At 48.2% G+C, this 23,592-nt stretch overlaps 1 protein-coding gene across 1 annotated transcript in view; it reads left to right on the top strand.

Annotated features, from left to right (window-relative positions):
* Positions 1-22,844, top strand: part of lnp1 (leukemia NUP98 fusion partner 1) — a 48,737-nt gene extending 25,893 nt beyond the window's left edge. Inside the window, exons 3-4 of the mRNA XM_041869903.1 lie at positions 8,794-8,880; positions 22,175-22,844. Of these exons, the coding sequence (XP_041725837.1) occupies positions 8,794-8,880; positions 22,175-22,354 (267 nt within the window). The 3' untranslated portion in view covers positions 22,355-22,844. The remainder of the gene's footprint in view (positions 1-8,793; positions 8,881-22,174) is intronic.
* The last annotated feature ends 748 nt before the right edge of the window (positions 22,845-23,592 follow it).

Genomic DNA, 23,592 nt, shown 5'->3' with positions numbered 1-23,592 from the left:
TGTTCCATCAATGACAGGGCACTGTTCCATCAATGACAGGGCACTGTTCCATCAATGACAGGGCACTGTTCCATCAATGACTGGCGTCTGATCCATCAATGACAGGGCACTGTTCCATCAATGACTGGGCAATGTTCCATCAATGACTGGCGTCTGATCCATCAATGACTGGGCACTGTTCCATCAATGACTGGGCAATGTTCCATCAATGACTGGCGTCTGATCCATCAATGACAGGGCAATGTTCCATCAATGACGTGGCAATGTTCCATCAATGACTGGGAACTGTTCCATCAATGACAGGGCACTATTCCATCAATGACTGGGCACTGTTCCATCAATGACAGGGCACTGTTCCATCAATGTCTGGCGTCTGATCCATCAATGATTGGGCAATGTTCCATCAATGACAGGACACTGTTCCATCAATGACAGGGCAATGTTCCATCAATGACAGGGCAATGTTCCATCAATGACAGGGCACTGATCCATCAATGACAGGGCAATGTTCCATCAATGACTGGGCAATGTTCCATCAATGACTGGGCAATGTTCCATCAATGACAGGGCACTGATCCATCAATGACAGGGCAATGTTCCATCAATGACTGGCGTCTGATCCATCAATGATTGGGCGTCTGATCCATCAATGACAGGGCACTGTTCCATCAATGACTGGCGTCTGATCCATCAATGATTGGGCAATGTTCCATCAATGACAGGGCACTGTTCCATCAATGACAGGGCACTGTTCCATCAATGACTGGCGTCTGATCCATCAATGATTGGGCGTCTGATCCATCAATGACAGGGCACTGTTCCATCAATGACTGGCGTCTGATCCATCAATGATTGGGCAATGTTCCATCAATGACAGGGCACTGTTCCATCAATGTCTGGCGTCTGATCCATCAATGATTGGGCAATGTTCCATCAATGACAGGGCAATGTTCCATCAATGACAGGGCACTGTTCCATCAATGACTGGGCACTGATCCATCAATGACTGGGCACTGTTCCATCAATGACAGGGCACTGTTCCATCAATGACAGGGCAATGTTCCATCAATGACAGGGCACTGTTCCATCAATGACTGGGCACTGATCCATCAATGACTGGGCACTGTTCCATCAATGACAGGGCACTGTTCCATCAATGACAGGGCACTGTTCCATCAATGACTGGGCACTGATCCATCAATGACTGGGCACTGTTCCATCAATGACAGGGCACTGTTCCATCAATGACTGGCGTCTGATCCATCAATGATTGGGCGTCTGATCCATCAATGACAGGGCACTGTTCCATCAATGACAGGGCACTGATCCATCAATGACAGGGCACTGTTCCATCAATGTCTGGCATCTGATCCATCAATGACAGGGCAATGTTCCATCAATGACAGGGCACTGATCCATCAATGACAGGGCACTGATCCATCAATGACAGGGCACTGATCCATCAATGACAGGGCACTGTTCCATCAATGACTGGGCACTGTTCCATCAATGATTGGGCATCTGATCCATCAATGACAGGGCACTGTTCCATCAATGACAGGCGTCTGATCCATCAATGACAGGGCACTGTTCCATCAATGACAGGGCACTGTTCCATCAATGACAGGGCACTGTTCCATCAATGACTGGCGTCTGATCCATCAATGACAGGGCAATGTTCCATCAATGACTGGCGTCTGATCCATCAATGACAGGGCAATGTTCCATCAATGACTGGCGTCTGATCCATCAATGACAGGGCACTGTTCCATCAATGACAGGGCACTGATCCATCAATGACTGGCGTCTGATCCATCAATGACTGGGCAATGTTCCATCAATGACAGGGCACTGATCCATCAATGACAGGACAATGTTCCATCAATGACTGGCGTCTGATCCATCAATGACAGGGCAATGTTCCATCAATGTCTGGCGTCTGATCCATCAATGATTGGGAGTCTGATCCATCAATGACAGGGCACTGATCCATCAATGTCTGGCGTCTGATCCATCAATGACAGGGCACTGTTCCATCAATGACAGGGCACTGTTCCATCAATGACAGGGCACTGTTCCATCAATGACAGGGCAATGTTCCATCAATGACAGGGCACTGATCCATCAATGACAGGGCACTGTTCCATCAATGACTGGCGTCTGATCCATCAATGACAGGGCACTGTTCCATCAATGACAGGGCACTGATCCAGCAATGACAGGGCAATGTTCCATCAATGACTGGGCAATGTTCCATCAATGACAGGGCACTGATCCATCAATGACAGGGCACTGTTCCATCAATGACTGGCGTCTGATCCATCAATGACAGGGCAATGTTCATCAATGACAGGGCACTGTTCCATCAATGACAGGGCACTGATCCATCAATGATTGGGCGTCTGATCCATCAATGACAGGGCACTGTTCCATCAATGTCTGGCATCTGATCCATCAATGACAGGGCAATGTTCCATCAATGACAGGACACTGTTCCATCAGTGACAGGGCAATGTTCCATCAATGACAGGGCAATGTTCCATCAATGACTGGCATCTGATCCATCAATGACAGGGCAATGTTCCATCAATGACTGGCGTCTGATCCATCAATGACAGGGCAATGTTCCATCAATGACTGGCGTCTGATCCATCAATGACAGGGCACTGTTCCATCAATGACTGGGCACTGTTCCATCAATGACAGGGCACTGATCCATCAATGACAGGGCACTGTTCCATCAATGACAGGGCACTGTTCCATCAATGACTGGGCACTGTTCCATCAATGACAGGGCACTGATCCATCAATGATTGGGCGTCTGATCCATCAATGACAGGGCACTGTTCCATCAATGTCTGGCATCTGATCCATCAATGACAGGGCAATGTTCCATCAATGACAGGACACTGTTCCATCAATGACAGGGCAATGTTCCATCATTGACAGGGCATCGCCTGATCCATCAATGACAGGGCAATGTTCCATCAATGACTGGCGTCTGATCCATCAATGACAGGGCAATGTTCCATCAATGACTGGCGTCTGATCCATCAATGACAGGGCAATGTTCCATCAATGATCAGCTGGCGCCTGATCCATCAATGACTGGGCAATGTTCCATCAATGACAGGGCACTGATCCATCAATGACAGGGCAATGTTCCATCAATGACTGGCGTCTGATCCATCAATGACAGGGCAATGTTGTCCATCAATGACAGGACAATGTTCCATCAATGACTGGCGTCTGATCCATCAATGACAGGGCAATGTTCCATCAATGACAGGACAATGTTCCATCAATGACTGGCGTCTGATCCATCAATGACAGGGCAATGTTCCATCAATGACAGGACAATGTTCCATCAATGACTGGCGTCTGATCCATCAATGACAGGGCACTGATCCATCAATGACAGGGCACTGTTCCATCAATGACTGGCATCTGATCCATCAATGACTGGGCAATGTTCCATCAATGACAGGGCACTGATCCATCAATGACAGGACAATGTTCCATCAATGACTGGCGTCTGATCCATCAATGACTGGGCAATGTTCCATCAATGACAGGGCACTGATCCATCAATGACAGGACAATGTTCCATCAATGACTGGCGTCTGATCCATCAATGACAGAGCACTGATCCATCAATGACAGGGCAATGTTCCATCAATGACTGGCGTCTGATCCATCAATGACTGGGCAATGTTCCATCAATGACAGGGCACTGATCCATCAATGACAGGACAATGTTCCATCAATGACTGGCGTCTGATCCATCAATGACAGGGCACTGTTCCATCAATGACAGGGCACTGATCCATCAATGATTGGGCGTCTGTTCCATCAATGACAGGGCACTGTTCCATCAATGACAGGGCAATGTTCCATCAATGACAGGGCACTGATCCATCAATGACAGGGCACTGTTCCATCAATGACTGGCGTCTGATCCATCAATGACAGGGCACTGTTCCATCAATGACAGGGCACTGATCCATCAATGACAGGGCAATGTTCCATCAATGACTGGGCAATGTTCCATCAATGACAGGGCACTGATCCATCAATGACAGGGCACTGTTCCATCAATGACTGGCGTCTGATCCATCAATGACAGGGCAATGTTCCATCAATGACAGGGCACTGTTCCATCAATGACAGGGCACTGATCCATCAATGATTGGGCGTCTGATCCATCAATGACAGGGCACTGTTCCATCAATGTCTGGCATCTGATCCATCAATGACAGGGCAATGTTCCATCAATGACAGGACACTGTTCCATCAATGACAGGGCAATGTTCCATCAATGACAGGGCAATGTTCCATCAATGACTGGCATCTGATCCATCAATGACAGGGCAATGTTCCATCAATGACTGGCGTCTGATCCATCAATGACAGGGCAATGTTCCATCAATGACTGGCGTCTGATCCATCAATGACAGGGCACTGTTCCATCAATGACTGGGCACCGTTCCATCAATGACAGGGCACTGATCCATCAATGACAGGGCACTGTTCCATCAATGACAGGGCACTGTTCCATCAATGACGGCACGCATCAAGACAGGGCACTGATCCATCAATGATTGGGCGTCTGATCCATCAATGACAGGGCACTGTTCCATCAATGTCTGGCATCTGATCCATCAATGACAGGGCAATATTCCATCAATGACAGGACACTGTTCCATCAATGACAGGGCAATGTTCCATCATTGACAGGGCACTGATCCATCAATGACAGGGCAATGTTCCATCAATGACTGGCGTCTGATCCATCAATGACAGGGCAATGTTCCATCAATGACTGGCGTCTGATCCATCAATGACAGGGCAATGTTCCATCAATGACTGGCGTCTGATCCATCAATGACAGGGCAATGTTCCATCAATGACTGGGCAATGTTCCATCAATGACTGGCGTCTGATCCATCAATGACTGGGCAATGTTCCATCAATGACAGGGCACTGATCCATCAATGACAGGGCAATGTTCCATCAATGACTGGCGTCTGATCCATCAATGACTGGGCAATGTTCCATCAATGACAGGGCACTGATCCATCAATGACAGGACAATGTTCCATCAATGACTGGCGTCTGATCCATCAATGACAGGGCAATGTTCCATCAATGACAGGACAATGTTCCATCAATGACTGGCGTCTGATCCATCAATGACAGGGCAATGTTCCATCAATGACAGGACAATGTTCCATCAATGACTGGCGTCTGATCCATCAATGACAGGGCAATGTTCCATCAATGACAGGACAATGTTCCATCAATGACTGGCGTCTGATCCATCAATGACAGGGCACTGATCCATCAATGACAGGGCACTGTTCCATCAATGACTGGCATCTGATCCATCAATGACTGGGCAATGTTCCATCAATGACAGGGCACTGATCCATCAATGACAGGACAATGTTCCATCAATGACTGGCGTCTGATCCATCAATGACTGGGCAATGTTCCATCAATGACAGGGCACTGATCCATCAATGACAGGACAATGTTCCATCAATGACTGGCGTCTGATCCATCAATGACAGAGCACTGATCCATCAATGACAGGGCAATGTTCCATCAATGACTGGCGTCTGATCCATCAATGACTGGGCAATGTTCCATCAATGACAGGGCACTGATCCATCAATGACAGGACAATGTTCCATCAATGACTGGCGTCTGATCCATCAATGACAGGGCACTGTTCCATCAATGACAGGGCACTGATCCATCAATGATTGGGCGTCTGATCCATCAATGACAGGGCACTGTTCCATCAATGTCTGGCGTCTGATCCATCAATGATTGGGCAATGTTCCATCAATGACAGGGCAATGTTCCATCAATGACAGGGCACTGTTCCATCAATGACTGGGCACTGTTCCATCAATGACTGGGCACTGTTCCATCAATGACAGGGCACTGATCCATCAATGATTGGGCGTCTGATCCATCAATGACAGGGCACTGTTCCATCAATGTCTGGCGTCTGATCCATCAATGATTGGGCAATGTTCCATCAATGACAGGACACTGTTCCATCAATGACAGGGCACTGTTCCATCAATGACAGGGCACTGTTCCATCAATGACTGGGCACTGTTCCATCAATGACAGGGCACTGTTCCATCAATGACTGGCGTCTGATCCATCAATGACAGGGCAATGTTCCATCAATGACTAGCGTCTGATCCATCAATGACTGGGCAATGTTCCATCAATGACAGGACACTGTTCCATATAAACAACATGAGCAAGTCTACTTCTGATAAGCTTCCCAGTAAAGCAATTTATATAATCAAGCAACCCAGAAAAGTGCTAACAAAAGCCCATATTAACATATGCAGCCTGAGAAACAAGGTTCATGAAGTCAATAACTTGCTTGTAACAGATGACAGTCATATTCTGACTCTCTCTGAAACTCACTTAGATAATACCTTTGATACAGTGGTAGCAATACATGGTTATAACATCTACAGAAAATACAGAAATGCCAATGGGGGCAGTGTTGCGGTTTATATTCAGAACCACATTCCTGTAAAGCTTAGAGACGATCTAATGTTAAATACTGTTGAAGTAATATGACTACAGGTTCATCTGCCTTACCTAAAACCCATTATTGTGGGAAGCTGCTATAGACCACCAAGTGCTAACAGTCAGTCATTTGATTTGATTTGATTTGAACTGGATAATATGTGTGAAATGCTTGATAATGTATGTGATATCAACAGAGAAGTATATTTTCTGGGTGATTTAAATATTGACTGGCTCTCATCAAGCTGCCCACTCAAGAAAAAACTGTAACCAGTGCCTGCAACCTGGTTCAGGTTATCAATCAACCTACCAGGGTAGTTACAAACAGTACAGGAATGAAATCATCAACATGTATTGATCATATTTTTACTAATGCTGCAGAAATTTGATTGAATGCAGTATCCAAATCCATCGGATGTAGTGATCACAATATAGTAGCCATATCTAGGAAAGGCTGGGCCTAATATAGTGTATAAGAGGTCATACAATACGTTTTGTAGTGATTCCTATGTTGATGATGTAAATAATATTTGCTGGTCTGTGGTGTGTAATGAGGAGCAACCAGATGCTGCACTTAACACATTTATGAAATTGCTTATTCCAGTTACTAATAAGCATGCACCCATTAAGAAAATGACTGTAAAAACTGTTAAATCCCCTTGGATTGATGAGGAATTGAAAAATTGTGTGGTTGAGAGGGGTGAGGCAAAAGGTATGGCAAATAAGTCTGGCAGCCCAACTGATTGGCAAACGTATTGCAAATTAAGAAATTATGTGACTAAACTAAATAAAAATAAACTATACTATGAAACAAAAATAAATTATATAAAGAGTAAAAAGCTTTGGAGCACCTTAAATGAAATTTTGGGGAAAAAGGCAAACTCGGCTCCATCATTCATTGAATCAGATGGCTCATTCATCACAAAACCCACTGATATTGCCAACTACTTTAATGACTTCTTCATTGGCAAGATAAGCAAACTTAGGCATGACATGCCAGCAACAAACGCTGACACTACACATCCAAGTATAACTGACCAAATTATGAAAAACAAGCATTGTAATTTTGAATCCGTAAAGTGAGTGTGGAATTATTGTTGTCTATCAACAATTACAAGCCACCGGGGTCTGACAACTTGGATGGAAAATGACTGAGGATAATAGCGGACGATATTGCCACTCCTATTTGCCATATCTTCAATTTAAGCCTACTAGAAAGTGTGTGCCCTCAGGCCTGGAGGGAAGCAAATGTAATTCCACTACCCAAGAATAGTAAAGCAACCTTTACTGGCTCATTAGCCGACCAATCAGCCTGTTACCAACCCTTAGTAAACTTCTGGAATAAATTGTGTTTGACCAGATACAATGCTATTTCACAGACAACAGACTTTCAGCATGCTTATAGGGAAGGACACTCAACATCACAGCACTTATACAAAGGACTGATGATTGGCTGAGAGAAATGTATGATAAAATAGATAGTGGGGGCTGTTTTGTTAGACTTCAGTGCAGCTTTTGACATTATCGATCATAGTCTGCTGCTGGAAAAACGTATGTGTTATGGCTTTACACCCCCTTCTATAATGTGGATAAAGAGTTACTTGTCTAATGGAACACAGAGGGTGTTCTTTAATGGAAGCCTCTCAAACATAATCCAGGTAGAATCAGGAATTCCCCAGGGTAGCTGTTTAGGCCCCTTACTTTTTTCCATCTTTACTAATGACATGCCACTGGCTTTGAGTAAAGCCAGTGTGTCTATGTTTATGGATGACTCAACACTATACACGTCAGCTACTACAGCGACTGAAATAACTGCAACACTTAACAAAGAACTCTAGTTAGTTTCGGAATGGGTAGCAAGGAATAAGTTAGTCCTAAATATTTCCAAAACTTAAAGCATTGTATGTGGGACAAATCATTCACTAAACCCTAAACCTCAACTACATCTCGTAAGGAATAATGTGGAAATTGAGCAAGTTGAGGTGACTAAACTGCTTGGAGTAACCCTGGATTGTAAACTGTCACGGTCAAAACATATTGATGCAACAGTAGCTAAAATGGGGAGAAGTCTGTCCATAATAAAGCGCTGCTCTGCCTTGGCAGAGCTAATGGGGATCCCTAATAATTAAAAATAAAAATACAGTGATACTTTCATGCTAATTTGCAATATGATGTTGTATTGAACATTTTAAAGAAGGAAAAGGCTAATGTAATTCTAATCCATTCCAGAGGGATGTGGACAACCATGAAGACATGTGTAACGGAGGAGGAGGAGGAGTCCAGGAGTTGCAATGCTCACACCGCTTCCACAAAGAGGTGAAGTCACAACCTACTCCGATAATCCTGACCCTACCGCTAACCTGCCCTCTATCCCCTCTGTACTGTATACCCACTCCGATAATCCTGACCCTACCACTAACCCTCTATCCCCTCTGTAATCCTGACCCTACCACTAACCTGCCCTCTATCCCCTCTGTAATCCTGACCCTACCACTAACCTGCCCTCTATCCCCTCTGTAATCCTGACCCTACCACTAACCTGCCCTCTATCCCCTCTGTAATCCTGACCCTACCACTAACCTGCCCTCTATCCCCTCTGTACTGTCTACCCACTCCGATAATCCTGACCCTACCACTAACCTGCCCTCTATCCCCTCTGTAATCCAGACCCTACCACTAACCTGCCCTCTATCCCCTCTGTACTGTCTACCCACTCCGATAATCCTGACCCTACCACTAACCTGCCCTCTATCCCCTCTGTAATCCTGACCCTACCACTAACCTGCCCTCTATCCCCTCTGTAATCCTGACCCTACCGCTAACCTGCCCTCTATCCCCTCTGTAATCCTGACCCTACCACTAACCTGCCCTCTATCCCCTCTGTAATCCTGACCCTACCACTAACCTGCCCTCTATCCCCTCTGTACTGTCTACCCACTCCGATAATCCTGACCCTACCACTAACCTGCCCTCTATCCCCTCTGTAATCCTGACCCTACCACTAACCTGCCCTCTACCCACTCCGATAATCCTGACCCTACCACTAACCTGCCCTCTATCCCCTCTGTAATCCTGACCCTACCACTAACCTGCCCTCTATCCCCTCTGTAATCCTGACCCTACCACTAACCTGCCCTCTATCCCCTCTGTAATCCTGACCCTACCACTAACCTGCCCTCTATCCCCTCTGTACTGTCTACCCACTCCGATAATCCTGACCCTACCACTAACCTGCCCTCTATCCCCTCTGTAATCCAGACCCTACCACTAACCTGCCCTCTATCCCCTCTGTACTGTCTACCCACTCCGATAATCCTGACCCTACCACTAACCTGCCCTCTATCCCCTCTGTACTGTCTACCCACTCCTAATCCTGACCCTACCACTAACCTGCCCTCTATCCCCTCTGTAATCCTGACCCTACCACTAACCTGCCCTCTATCCCCTCTGTAATCCTGACCCTACCACTAACCTGCCCTCTATCCCCTCTGTAATCCTGACCCTACCACTAACCTGCCCTCTATCCCCTCTGTACTGTATACCCACTCCGATAATCCTGACCCTACCACTAACCTGCCCTCTATCCCCTCTGTACTGTCTACCCACTCCGATAATCCTGACCCTACCACTAACCTGCCCTCTATCCCCTCTGTAATCCAGACCCTACCACTAACCTGCCCTCTATCCCCTCTGTAATCCTGACCCTACCACTAACCTGCCCTCTATCCCCTCTGTAATCCAGACCCTACCACTAACCTGCCCTCTATCCCCTCTGTACTGTATACCCACCCGATAATCCTGACCCTACCACTAACCTGCCCTCTATCCCCTCTGTACTGTATACCCACTCCGATAATCCTGACCCTACCACTAACCTGCCCTCTATCCCCTCTGTAATCCTGACCCTACCACTAACCTGCCCTCTATCCCCTCTGTACTGTCTACCCACTCCGATAATCCTGACCCTACCACTAACCTGCCCTCTATCCCCTCTGTAATCCTGACCCTACCACTAACCTGCCCTCTACCCACTCCGATAATCCTGACCCTACCACTAACCTGCCCTCTATCCCCTCTGTAATCCTGACCCTACCACTAACCTGCCCTCTATCCCCTCTGTAATCCTGACCCTACCACTAACCTGCCCTCTATCCCCTCTGTAATCCTGACCCTACCACTAACCTGCCCTCTATCCCCTCTGTAATCCTGACCCTACCACTAACCTGCCCTCTATCCCCTCTGTACTGTATACCCACTCCGATAATCCTGACCCTACCACTAACCTGCCCTCTATCCCCTCTGTAATCCTGACCCTACCACTAACCTGCCCTCTATCCCCTCTGTACTGTCTACCCACTCCGATAATCCTGACCCTACCACTAACCTGCCCTCTATCCCCTCTGTACTGTCTACCCACTCCGATAATCCTGACCCTACCGCTAACCTGCCCTCTATCCCCTCTGTACTGTCTACCCACTCCAATCCTGACCCTACCACTAACCTGCCCTCTATCCCCTCTGTAATCCTGACCCTACCACTAACCTGCCCTCTATCCCCTCTGTACTGTCTACCCACTCCGATAATCCTGACCCTACCGCTAACCTGCCCTCTATCCCCTCTGTACTGTCTACCCACTCCGATAATCCTGACCCTACCACTAACCTGCCCTCTATCCCCTCTGTAATCCTGACCCTACCACTAACCTGCCCTCTATCCCCTCTGTAATCCTGACCCTACCACTAACCTGCCCTCTATCCCCTCTGTAATCCTGACCCTACCACTAACCTGCCCTCTATCCCCTCTGTACTGTCTACCCACTCCGATAATCCTGACCCTACAACTAACCTGCCCTCTATCCCCCTCTGTAATCCTGACCCTACCACTAACCTGCCCTCTATCCCCTCTGTACTGTCTACCCACTCCGATAATCCTGACCCTTACCACTAACCTGCCCTCTATCCCCTCTGTAATCCTGACCCTACCACTAACCTGCCCTCTATCCCCTCTGTACTGTCTACCCCTCCGATAATCCTGACCCTACCACTAACCTGCCCTCTATCCCCTCTGTACTGTCTACCCACTCCGATAATCCTGACCCTACCACTAACCTGCCCTCTATCCCCTCTGTACTGTCTACCCATTCCGATAATCCTGACCCTACCACTAACCTGCCCTCTATCCCCTCTGTAATCCTGACCCTACCACTAACCTGCCCTCTATCCCCTCTGTAATCCTGACCCTACCACTAACCTGCCCTCTATCCCCTCTGTAATCCTGACCCTACCACTAACCTGCCCTCTATCCCCTCTGTAATCCTGACCCTACCACTAACCTGCCCTCTATCCCCTCTGTAATCCTGACCCTACCACTAACCTGCCCTCTATCCCCTCTGTAATCCTGACCCTACCACTAACCTGCCCTCTATCCCCTCTGTAATCCTGACCCTACCACTAACCTGCCCTCTATCCCCTCTGTAATCCTGACCCTACCACTAACCTGCCCTCTATCCCCTCTGTACTGTCTACCCACTCCGATAATCCTGACCCTACCGCTAACCTGCCCTCTATCCCCTCTGTACTGTCTACCCACTCCGATAATCCTGACCCTACCACTAACCTGCCCTCTATCCCCTCTGTAATCCTGACCCTACCACTAACCTGCCCTCTATCCCCTCTGTAATCCTGACCCTACCGCTAACCTGCCCTCTATCCCCTCTGTACTGTCTACCCACTCCGATAATCCTGACCCTACCACTAACCTGCCCTCTATCCCCAGTGTACACCAGCAACCTGCATGTCCCCTCTATCCCCTCTGTACTGTCTACCCACTCCGATAATCCTGACCGTACCACTAACCTGCCCTCTATCCCCTCTGTACTGTATACCCACTCCGATAATCCTGACCCTACCACTAACCCTCTATCCCCTCTGTAATCCTGACCCTACCACTAACCTGCCCTCTATCCCCTCTGTAATCCTGACCCTACCACTAACCTGCCCTCTATCCCTCTGTAATCCTGACCCTACCACTAACCTGCCCTCTATCCCCTCTGTAATCCTGACCCTACCACTAACCTGCCCTCTATCCCCTCTGTACTGTCTACCCACTCCGATAATCCTGACCCTACCACTAACCTGCCCTCTATCCCCTCTGTAATCCTGACCCTACCACTAACCTGCCCTCTATCCCCTCTGTAATCCTGACCCTACCACTAACCTGCCCTCTATCCCCTCTGTACTGTATACCCACTCCGATAATCCTGACCCTACCACTAACCTGCCCTCTATCCCCAGTGTAATCCTGACCCTACCACTAACCTGCCCTCTATCCCCTCCGATAATCCTGACCCTACCACTAACCTGCCCTCTATCCCCAGTGTAATCCTGACCCTACCACTAACCTGCCCTCTATCCCCTCTGTAATCCTGACCCTACCACTAACCTGCCCTCTATCCCCTCTGTAATCCTGACCCTACCACTAACCTGCCCTCTATCCCCTCTGTAATCCTGACCCTACCGCTAACCTGCCCTCTATCCCCTCTGTAATCCTGACCCTACCACTAACCTGCCCTCTATCCCCTCTGTAATCCTGACCCTACCACTAACCTGCCCTCTATCCTCTCTGTAATCCTGACCCTACCACTAACCTGCCCTCTATCCCCTCTGTACTGTATACCCACTCCGATAATCCTGACCCTACCACTAACCTGCCCTCTATCCCCTCTGTAATCCTGACCCTACCACTAACCTGCCCTCTATCCCCTCTGTAATCCTGACCCTACCACTAACCTGCCCTCTATCCCCTCTGTACTGTCTACCCACTCCGATAATCCTGACCCTACCGCTAACCTGCCCTCTATCCCCTCTGTAATCCTGACCCTACCACTAACCTGCCCTCTATCCCCTCTGTAATCCTGACCCTACCACTAACCTGCCCTCTATCCCCTCTGTAATCCTGACCCTACCACTAACCTGCCCTCTATCCCCTCTGTACTGTCTACCCACTCCGATAATCCTGACCCTACCGCTAACCTGCCCTCTATCCCCTCTGTACCGTCTACCCACTCCGATAATCCTGACCCTACCACTAACCTGCCCTCTATCCCCTCTGTAATCCTGACCCTACCACTAACCTGCCCTCTATCCCCTCTGTACTGTCTACCCACTCCGATAATCCTGACCCTACCACTAACCTGCCCTCTATCCCCTCTGTACTGTCTACCCACTCCGATAATCCTGACCCTACCACTAACCTGCCCTCTATCCCCTCTGTAATCCTGACCCTACCACTAACCTGCCCTCTATCCCCTCTGTACTGTCTACCCACTCCGATAATCCTGACCCTACCACTAACCTGCCCTCTATCCCCTCTGTACTGTCTACCCACTCCGATAATCCTGACCCTACCACTAACCTGCCCTCTATCCCCTCTGTAATCCTGACCCTACCACTAACCTGCCCTCTATCCCCTCTGTACTGTCTACCCACTCCGATAATCCTGACCCTACCGCTAACCTGCCCTCTATCCCCTCTGTACTGTCTACCCACTCCGATAATCCTGACCCTACCACTAACCTGCCCTCTATCCCCTCTGTAATCCTGACCCTACCACTAACCTGCCCTCTATCCCCTCTGTACTGTCTACCCACTCCGATAATCCTGACCCTACCACTAACCTGCCCTCTATCCCCTCTGTAATCCTGACCCTACCACTAACCTGCCCTCTATCCCCTCTGTACTGTCTACCCACTGCGATAATCCTGACCCTACCACTAACCTGCCCTCTATCCCCTCTGTACTGTCTACCCACTCCGATAATCCTGACCCTACCACTAACCTGCCCTCTATCCCCTCTGTAATCCTGACCCTACCACTAACCTGCCCTCTATCCCCTCTGTAATCCTGACCCTACCACTAACCTGCCCTCTATCCCCAGTGTACACCAGCAACCTGCATGTCCCCTCTATCCCCTCTGTACTGTCTACCCACTCCGATAATCCTGACCCTACCACTAACCTGCCCTCTATCCCCTCTGTAATCCTGACCCTACCACTAACCTGCCCTCTATCCCCTCTGTACTGTCTACCCACTCCGATAATCCTGACCCTACCGCTAACCTGCCCTCTATCCCCTCTGTAATCCTGACCCTACCACTAACCTGCCCTCTATCCCCTCTGTAATCCTGACCCTACCACTAACCTGCCCTCTATCCCCTCTGTACTGTATACCCACTCCGATAATCCTGACCCTACCACTAACCTGCCCTCTATCCCCTCTGTACTGTATACCCACTCCGATAATCCTGACCCTACCACTAACCTGCCCTCTATCCCCTCTGTAATCCTGACCCTACCACTAACCTGCCCTCTATCCCCTCTGTACTGTCTACCCACTCCGATAATCCTGACCCTACCACTAACCTGCCCTCTATCCCCTCTGTACTGTATACCCACCCGATAATCCTGACCCCTACCGCTAACCTGCCCTCTATCCCCTCTGTAATCCTGACCCTACCACTAACCTGCCCTCTATCCCCTCTGTAATCCTGACCCTACCACTAACCTGCCCTCTATCCCCCTCTGTAATCCTGACCCTACCACTAACCTGCCCTCTATCCCCTCTGTAATCCTGACCCTACCACTAACCTGCCCTCTATCCCCTCTGTAATCCAGACCCTACCACTAACCTGCCCTCTATCCCCTCTGTACTGTATACCCACTCCGATAATCCTGACCCTACCGCTAACCTGCCCTCTATCCCCTCTGTAATCCTGACCCTACCACTAACCTGCCCTCTATCCCCTCTGTAATCCTGACCCTACCACTAACCTGCCCTCTATCCCCCTCTGTAATCCTGACCCTACCACTAACCTGCCCTCTATCCCCTCTGTAATCCTGACCCTACCACTAACCTGCCCTCTATCCCCTCTGTAATCCTGACCCTACCACTAACCTGCCCTCTATCCCCTCTGTAATCCTGACCCTACCACTAACCTGCCCTCTATCCCCTCTGTAATCCTGACCCTACCACTAACCTGCCCTCTATCCCCTCTGTACTGTATACCCACTCCGATAATCCTGACCCTACCACTAACCTGCCCTCTATCCCCAGTGTACACCAGCAACCTTTATGTCCCCTCTATACCCTCTGTACAGTACACCAGTGGAGGCTCCTCAGAGGAGGAAGTGGAGGACCATCCTCCTCAGTCAATAAAAAAATAATATATATATATATTACATTTTTTTACATTTAAGTCATTTAGCAGACGCTCTTATCCAGAGCGACTTACAGGAGCAATTAGGGTTAAGTGCCTTGCTCAAGGGCACATTTACGTCATTTAGCAGACGCTCTAGTCCAGAGCGACTCACAAATTGATGCATTCACCCTATAGCCAGTGGGATAACCACTTTACAATTTTTTGGGGGGGGTAGACATATGTTAAACATGTCACCAAAAGCGGATTAAAACACTATTTTGCAAAGAAAGTCTACAGTAGCCTCAACAGCACTCTGTAGGGTAGCACAATGGTGTAGCCGGTGGACAGCTAGCTTCCATCCTCCTCTGGGTACATTGACTTCAATACAAAACCTAGGAGGTTCATGGTTCTCACCCGCTTCCATAGATTTACACAGTAATTATGACAACTTCCGGAGGACGTCCTCCAGTTTATCAGAGCTCTTGCAGCATGAACTGACATGTTGTCCACCCAATCAAAGGATCAGAGAATGAATCTAGTACTGAAAGCATAAGCTACAGCTAGCTAGCACTGCAGTGTATAATATGTGGTGAGTAGTTGACTCAAAGAGAGAGAAAGACAAGTTTGAACAGTTTTGAACAAATAATTTATTCCTAAATGAAGGAGAAGTAAGAGAGAAATGGAGAGAGAGATTTCTTACTTTTTTTTCACTTTCAGTTTCACTTAGCTAGCAAATGCAGCTAGTTAGTTTAGCCTACTGAAACACCCTGCTCAAACAGAGAGATGCTATGTTAGCTAGCTGGCTTTGACTTTCCAACACGACACTGGAACTCTTCCAAGTCAAGGTAAGCTTTTAGTATTACTAATGTATTGCCACCGGGGCCCGCCGGTGTAACTGCTTACTGACTGTACACTAACGTTATTGCATGATTATAGCGGGTTTACTAACGTGTTAGTTATATTAGCCATGCTGACTATGACGTTACTTTAGCTAATATGGTGACAGCGATGTAGGCTGTGTGCAGCGGTTTGGATTGGAAAGGTTTTTTTCTCCTGGTCACATACAGCTGATGTGCATTGAAGTCCACAAGTGAAGGGACGAGGTGAGAGGAGGAGATCGCATAGATGCGAGAAGGAATACAACTTGGCTGCTATGAAAGTGAACTGTGTTTACCCGTGATCAGGGCTGTATTCATTCTGCCAAATCTGTTGAAAAACGTTTCTTAAACGGAAGCAAACGGAACAAAAAGGGGATAAACATACCTGAATTTGTCCAATAGAAACAAGGCGGCATTGAATGTCACTGTCTGTCCATGTGTCACTGTCTGTCACCTCTAATGTGTCTCTCGACCTGTGCAACTACGTTGTAAACTTTCATTCATAGGCTAGGATGTAGCAACCTCATGATGGGTAAAGGGAAAATTAGAGTTTCATGTAGTAGCCTAAACCTATCGCTGTTACATTGAACTGGGTGGATGGAATATGAATGAGAGTCATCCAATATGCTGCAATAGAAATAGAAAATGGTCCTCACTTGTCTTAAACACACTGACCCCCACTGCTATACACCCTGCTGACCCCTACTGCTATACACCCTGCTGACCCCCACTGCTATACACCCTGCTGACCCCACTGCTATACACCCTGCTGACCCCCACTGCTATACACCCTGCTGACCCCCACTGCTATACACCCTGCTGACCCCCACTGCTATACACCCTGCTGACCTCCACTGCTATACACCCTGCTGACCCCCACTGCTATACACCCTGCTGACCCCCACTGCTATACACCCTGCTGACCCCCACTGCTATACACCCTGCTGACCTCCCACTGCTATACACCCTGCTACTCCACTGCTATACACCCTGCTGACCCCCACTGCTATACACCCTGCTGACCCCTCCTGCTATACACCCTGCTGACCCCCACTGCTATACACCCTGCTGACCCCCACTGCTATACACCCTGCTGACCCCTACTGCTATACACCCTGCTGACCCCCACTGCTATAAACCCTGCTGACCCCCACTGCTATACACCCTGCTGACCCCCACTGCTATACACCCTGCTGACCGCCACTGCTATACACCCTGCTGACCCCCTGCTATACACCCTGCTGACCCCCACTGCTATACACCCTGCTGACCCCCACTGCTATATACCCTGCTGACAGTGTACACCAGCAACCTGCATGTCCCCTCTATCCCCTGATGACAATGTAAACCAGCATGTGGGACATCAAACATACTGGATGAATGACTATTATTACTGCAATAAAGTCACTCTCACAGCATGATCAGAACTGGTCCAAAAGAATGATGCTAATCCCAACCACCACACTGATGATGCTAATCCCAACCACCACACTGATTATGCTAATCCCAACCACCACGCTGAAGATGCTAATCCACACCACACTGATGATGCTAATCCCCACCACCACAGTGATGATGCTAATCCCCACCACCACAGTAATGATGCTAATCCCCACCACCACAGTGATGATGCTAAACCCCAACACCACAGTGATGATGCTAATCCCCACCACCACACTGATGATGCTAATCCCCACCACCACACTGATGATGCTAATCCCAACCACCACACTGATTATGCTAATCCCAACCACCACGCTGAAGATGCTAATCCACACCACACTGATGATGCTAATCCCCACCACCACACTGATGATGCTAATCCCCACCACCACAGTAATGATGCTAATCCCCACCACCACAGTGATGATGCTAAACCCCAACACCACAGTGATGATGCTAATCCCCACCACCACACTGATGATGCTAATCCCCACCACCACACTGATGATGCTAATCCCAACCACCACACTGATTATGCTAATCCCAACCACCACGCTGAAGATGCTAATCCACACCACAGTGATGATGCTAATCCCCACCACCACGCTGATGATGCTAATCCCCACCACCACAGTAATAATCCCCACCACCACACTGATGATGCTAATACCCAACACCACAGTGATGATGCTAATCCCCACCACCACACTGATGATGCTAATCCCCACCACCACACTGATGATGCTAATCCCCCACCACCCACTGATGATGCTAATCCCCACCACAGTGATTATGCTAATCCCCACCACCACACTGATGATGCTAATCCCCATCACCACACTGATGATGCTAATCCCCACCACCACACTGATGATGCTAATCCCCACCACCACACTGATGATGCTAATCCCCATCACCACACTGATGACACTAATCCCCACCACAGTAATGATGCTAATCCCCACCACCACAGTGATGATGCTAATCCCCACCACCACACTGATGATGCTAATCCCCACCACCACACTGATGATGCTAATCCCCATCACCACACTGATGACACTAATCCCAACCACCACACTAATTATGCTAATCCCCAACCACCACACTGATGATGCTAATCCCCACCACCACACTGATGATGCTAATCCCCACCACCACACTGATGATGCTAATCCCCACCACCACACTGATGATGCTAATCCCCACCACCACACTGATGATGCTAATCCCCACCACAGTAATGATGCTAATCCCCACCACCACACTGATGATGCTAATCCCCACCACCACACTGATGATGCTAATCCCAACCACCACACTGATTATGCTAATCCCAACCACCACGCTGAAGATGCTAATCGACACCACACTGATGATGCTAATCCCCACCACCACACTGATGATGCTAATCCCCACCACCACAGTAATGATGCTAATCCCCACCACCACAGTGATGATGCTAAACCCCAACACCACAGTGATGATGCTAATCCCCACCACCACACTGATGATGCTAATCCCCACCACCACACTGATGATGCTAATCCCCACCACAGTGATGATGCTAATCCCCACCACCACAGTGATGATGCTAATCCTCACCACCACAGTGATGATGCTAATCCCCACCACCACAGTGATGATGCTAATCCCCACCACCACAGTGATGATGCTAATCCCCACCTCCACAGTGATGATGCTAATCCCCACCTCCACAGTGATGATGCTAATCCCCACCACCACACTGATGATGCTAATACCCAACACCACAGTGATGATGCTAATCCCCACCACCACACTGATGATGCTAATCCCCACCACCACACTGATGATGCTAATCCCCACCACCACACTGATGATGCTAATCCCCACCACAGTGATTATGCTAATCCCCACCACCACACTGATGATGCTAATCCCCATCACCACACTGATGATGCTAATCCCCACCACCACACTGATGATGCTAATCCCCACCACCACACTGATGATGCTAATCCCCATCACCACACTGATGACACTAATCCCCACCACAGTAATGATGCTAATCCCCACCACCACAGTGATGATGCTAATCCCCACCACCACACTGATGATGCTAATCCCCACCACCACACTGATGATGCTAATCCCCATCACCACACTGATGACACTAATCCCCACCACAGTAATGATGCTAATCCCCACCACCACACTGATGATGCTAATCCCCACCACCACACTGATGATGCTAATCCCCACCACAGTAATGATGCTAATCCCCACCACCACACTGATGATGCTAATCCCCACCACCACACTGATGATGCTAATCCCCACCACAGTAATGATGCTAATCCCCACCACCACACTGATGATGCTAATCCCCATCACCACACTGATGATGCTAATCCCCATCACCACACTGATGACACTAATCCCCACCACAGTAATGATGCTAATCCCCACCACCACACTGATGATGCTAATCCCCACCACCACACTGATGATGCTAATCCCCATCACCACACTGATGACACTAATCCCCACCACAGTAATGATGCTAATCCCCACCACCACACTGATGATGCTAATCCCCACCACCACACTGATGATGCTAATCCCCACCACAGTAATGATGCTAATCCCCACCACCACACTGATGATGCTAATCCCCATCACCACACTGATGACACTAATCCCCACCTCCACAGTGATGATGCTAATCCCCACCACCACACTGATGATGCTAATCCCCACCACCACACTGATGATGCTAATCCCCACCACAGTAATGATGCTAATCCCCACCTCCACACTGATGATGCTAATCCCCACCACCACACTGATGATGCTAATCCCCACCACCACACTGATGATGCTAATCCCCATCACCACACTGATGACGCTAATCCCCACCTCCACACTGATGATGCTAATCCCTACCACCACACTGATGATGCTAATCCCCACCACCACACTGATGATGCTAATCCCCACCACCACACTGATGATGCTAATCCCCAACACCACACTGATGATGCTAATCCCCACCACCACACTGATGATGCTAATCCCCACCACCACACTGATGATGCTAATCCCCAACACCACACTGATGATGCTAATCCCCACCACCACACTGATGATGCTAATCCCCACCACCACACTGATGATGCTAATCCCCACCACCACACTGATGATGCTAATCCCCACCACCACACTGATGATGCTAATCCCCAACACCACACTGATGATGCTAATCCCCACCACCACACTGATGATGCTAATCCCCACCACCACACTGATGATGCTAATCCCCAACACCACAGTGATGATGCTAATCCCCACCACCACACTGATGATGCTAATCCCCACCACCACACTGATGATGCTAATCCCAACCACCACACTGATTATGCTAATCCCAACCACCACGCTGAAGATGCTAATCCACACCACACTGATGATGCTAATCCCCACCACCACACTGATGATGCTAATCCCCACCACCACAGTAATGATGCTAATCCCCACCACCACAGTGATGATGCTAAACCCCAACACCACAGTGATGATGCTAATCCCCACCACCACACTGATGATGCTAATCCCCACCACCACACTGATGATGCTAATCCCCACCACCACACTGATGATGCTAATCCCCACCACCACACTGATGATGCTAATCCCCACCACCACACTGATGATGCTAATCCCCACCACCACACTGATGATGCTAATCCCCAACACCACACTGATGATGCTAATCCCCACCACCACACTGATGATGCTAATCCCCACCACCACACTGATGATGCTAATCCCCAACACCACAGTGATGATGCTAATCCCCACCACCACACTGATGATGCTAATCCCCACCACCACACTGATGATGCTAATCCCCACCACCACACTGATGATGCTAATCCCCACCACCACACTGATGATGCTAATCCCCACCACCACACTGATGATGCTAATCCCCACCACCACAGTGATGATGCTAATCCCCACCACCACAGTGCAGCATGAAGTCTTCCAACTGCCTTGTTGTCATCATAAAGCATAGAACTAACCCTGTTTTCTGATTGGCTGGCTGGAAGGTGGCCAGCAGATCGGAGGCGGGGCGTCCCCGGAGCGGGAGCACAGCCGGAGTGTGTGATAGAAGGAAGTCTGTGATTGGAGGAGAGGAGAGGCGGAGCTCTGTCGAGGGGCCGTTCAGCAAGGTGCAGGAGGACTACCGTATCCCCCAACGCCAACTCTCCCTTAGGAGACAACGCTGAAGAAAAAATAACTTTTCCAAAATTGCCAGGTTTTCCAGTAATCCTGGTTGGAGGATTCCTGATTTCCTTCTAATGTCCTCCGGATTCCGGGGATCCTCCAACCAGGATTTCTGGAAAACCTGGCAATTTTGGGAAAGTTACCTAACACACATTCAACTGTCCTTGGACCAAACAGCTCCTTTTTGACCTTTCCAACCTCATAGACAGTGAACCAGTTGAACTCACTTTCCAAAAGGTCTGGGCCCGTATTCACACAGTGTCTCAGAGCAGTGTTCTCAGGTCCCCTCTGTCTACATAACCTAGGCCTGGTCTGATCCCAGTCTTTGACTGCATCTTTTCAACATGGATCCTTCACCTGTCAGTGGTTGATGTCTTCCTTTCAACATAACTCTCTTGATTAGACTTACTATGGATCCATAATGTCTGTTTAAAAAGAAGATACAGAACTGATACAACAGAACTGATACAGAACTAATACAGAACTGATACAACAGAACTGATACAACAGAACTGATACAACAGAACTGATACAACAGAACTGATACAGAACTGATACAACAGAACTGATACAACAGAACTGATACAGAACTGATACAACAGAACTGATACAGAACTGATGATACAGAACTGATACAGAACTGATACAACAGAACTGATACAGAACTGATACAGAACTGATACAACAGAATTGATACAACAGAACTGATACAACAGAACTGATACAGAACTGATACAACAGAACTGATACAGAACTGATACAACAGAACTGATACAGAACTGATACAGAACTGATACAACAGAATTGATACAACAGAACTGATACAACAGAACTGATACAACAGAACTGATACAGAACTGATACAACAGAACTGATACAACAGAACTGATACAGAACTGATACAACAGAACTGATACAACAGAACTGATACAGAACTGATACAACAGAACTGATACAACGTGATACAGAACTGATACAACAGAACTGATACAGAACTGATGATACAGAACTGATACAGAACTGATACAACAGAACTGATACAGAACTGATACAGAACTGATACAACAGAATTGATACAACAGAACTGATACAACAGAACTGATACAACAGAACTGATACAGAACTGATACAACAGAACTGATACAGAACTGATACAACAGACATCACTGAGTAATCCACTGATTGTTTTTTAAAATATATTTAAAATATATGTAAATGTAGTGGTACTCAATGTGCTTTA

Source organism: Coregonus clupeaformis, unplaced genomic scaffold (assembly GCF_020615455.1).
Source record: "Coregonus clupeaformis isolate EN_2021a unplaced genomic scaffold, ASM2061545v1 scaf1043, whole genome shotgun sequence".
Classification (NCBI taxonomy): domain Eukaryota; kingdom Metazoa; phylum Chordata; class Actinopteri; order Salmoniformes; family Salmonidae; genus Coregonus; species Coregonus clupeaformis.
This window is presented reverse-complemented; position numbering and strand designations above follow the sequence as displayed.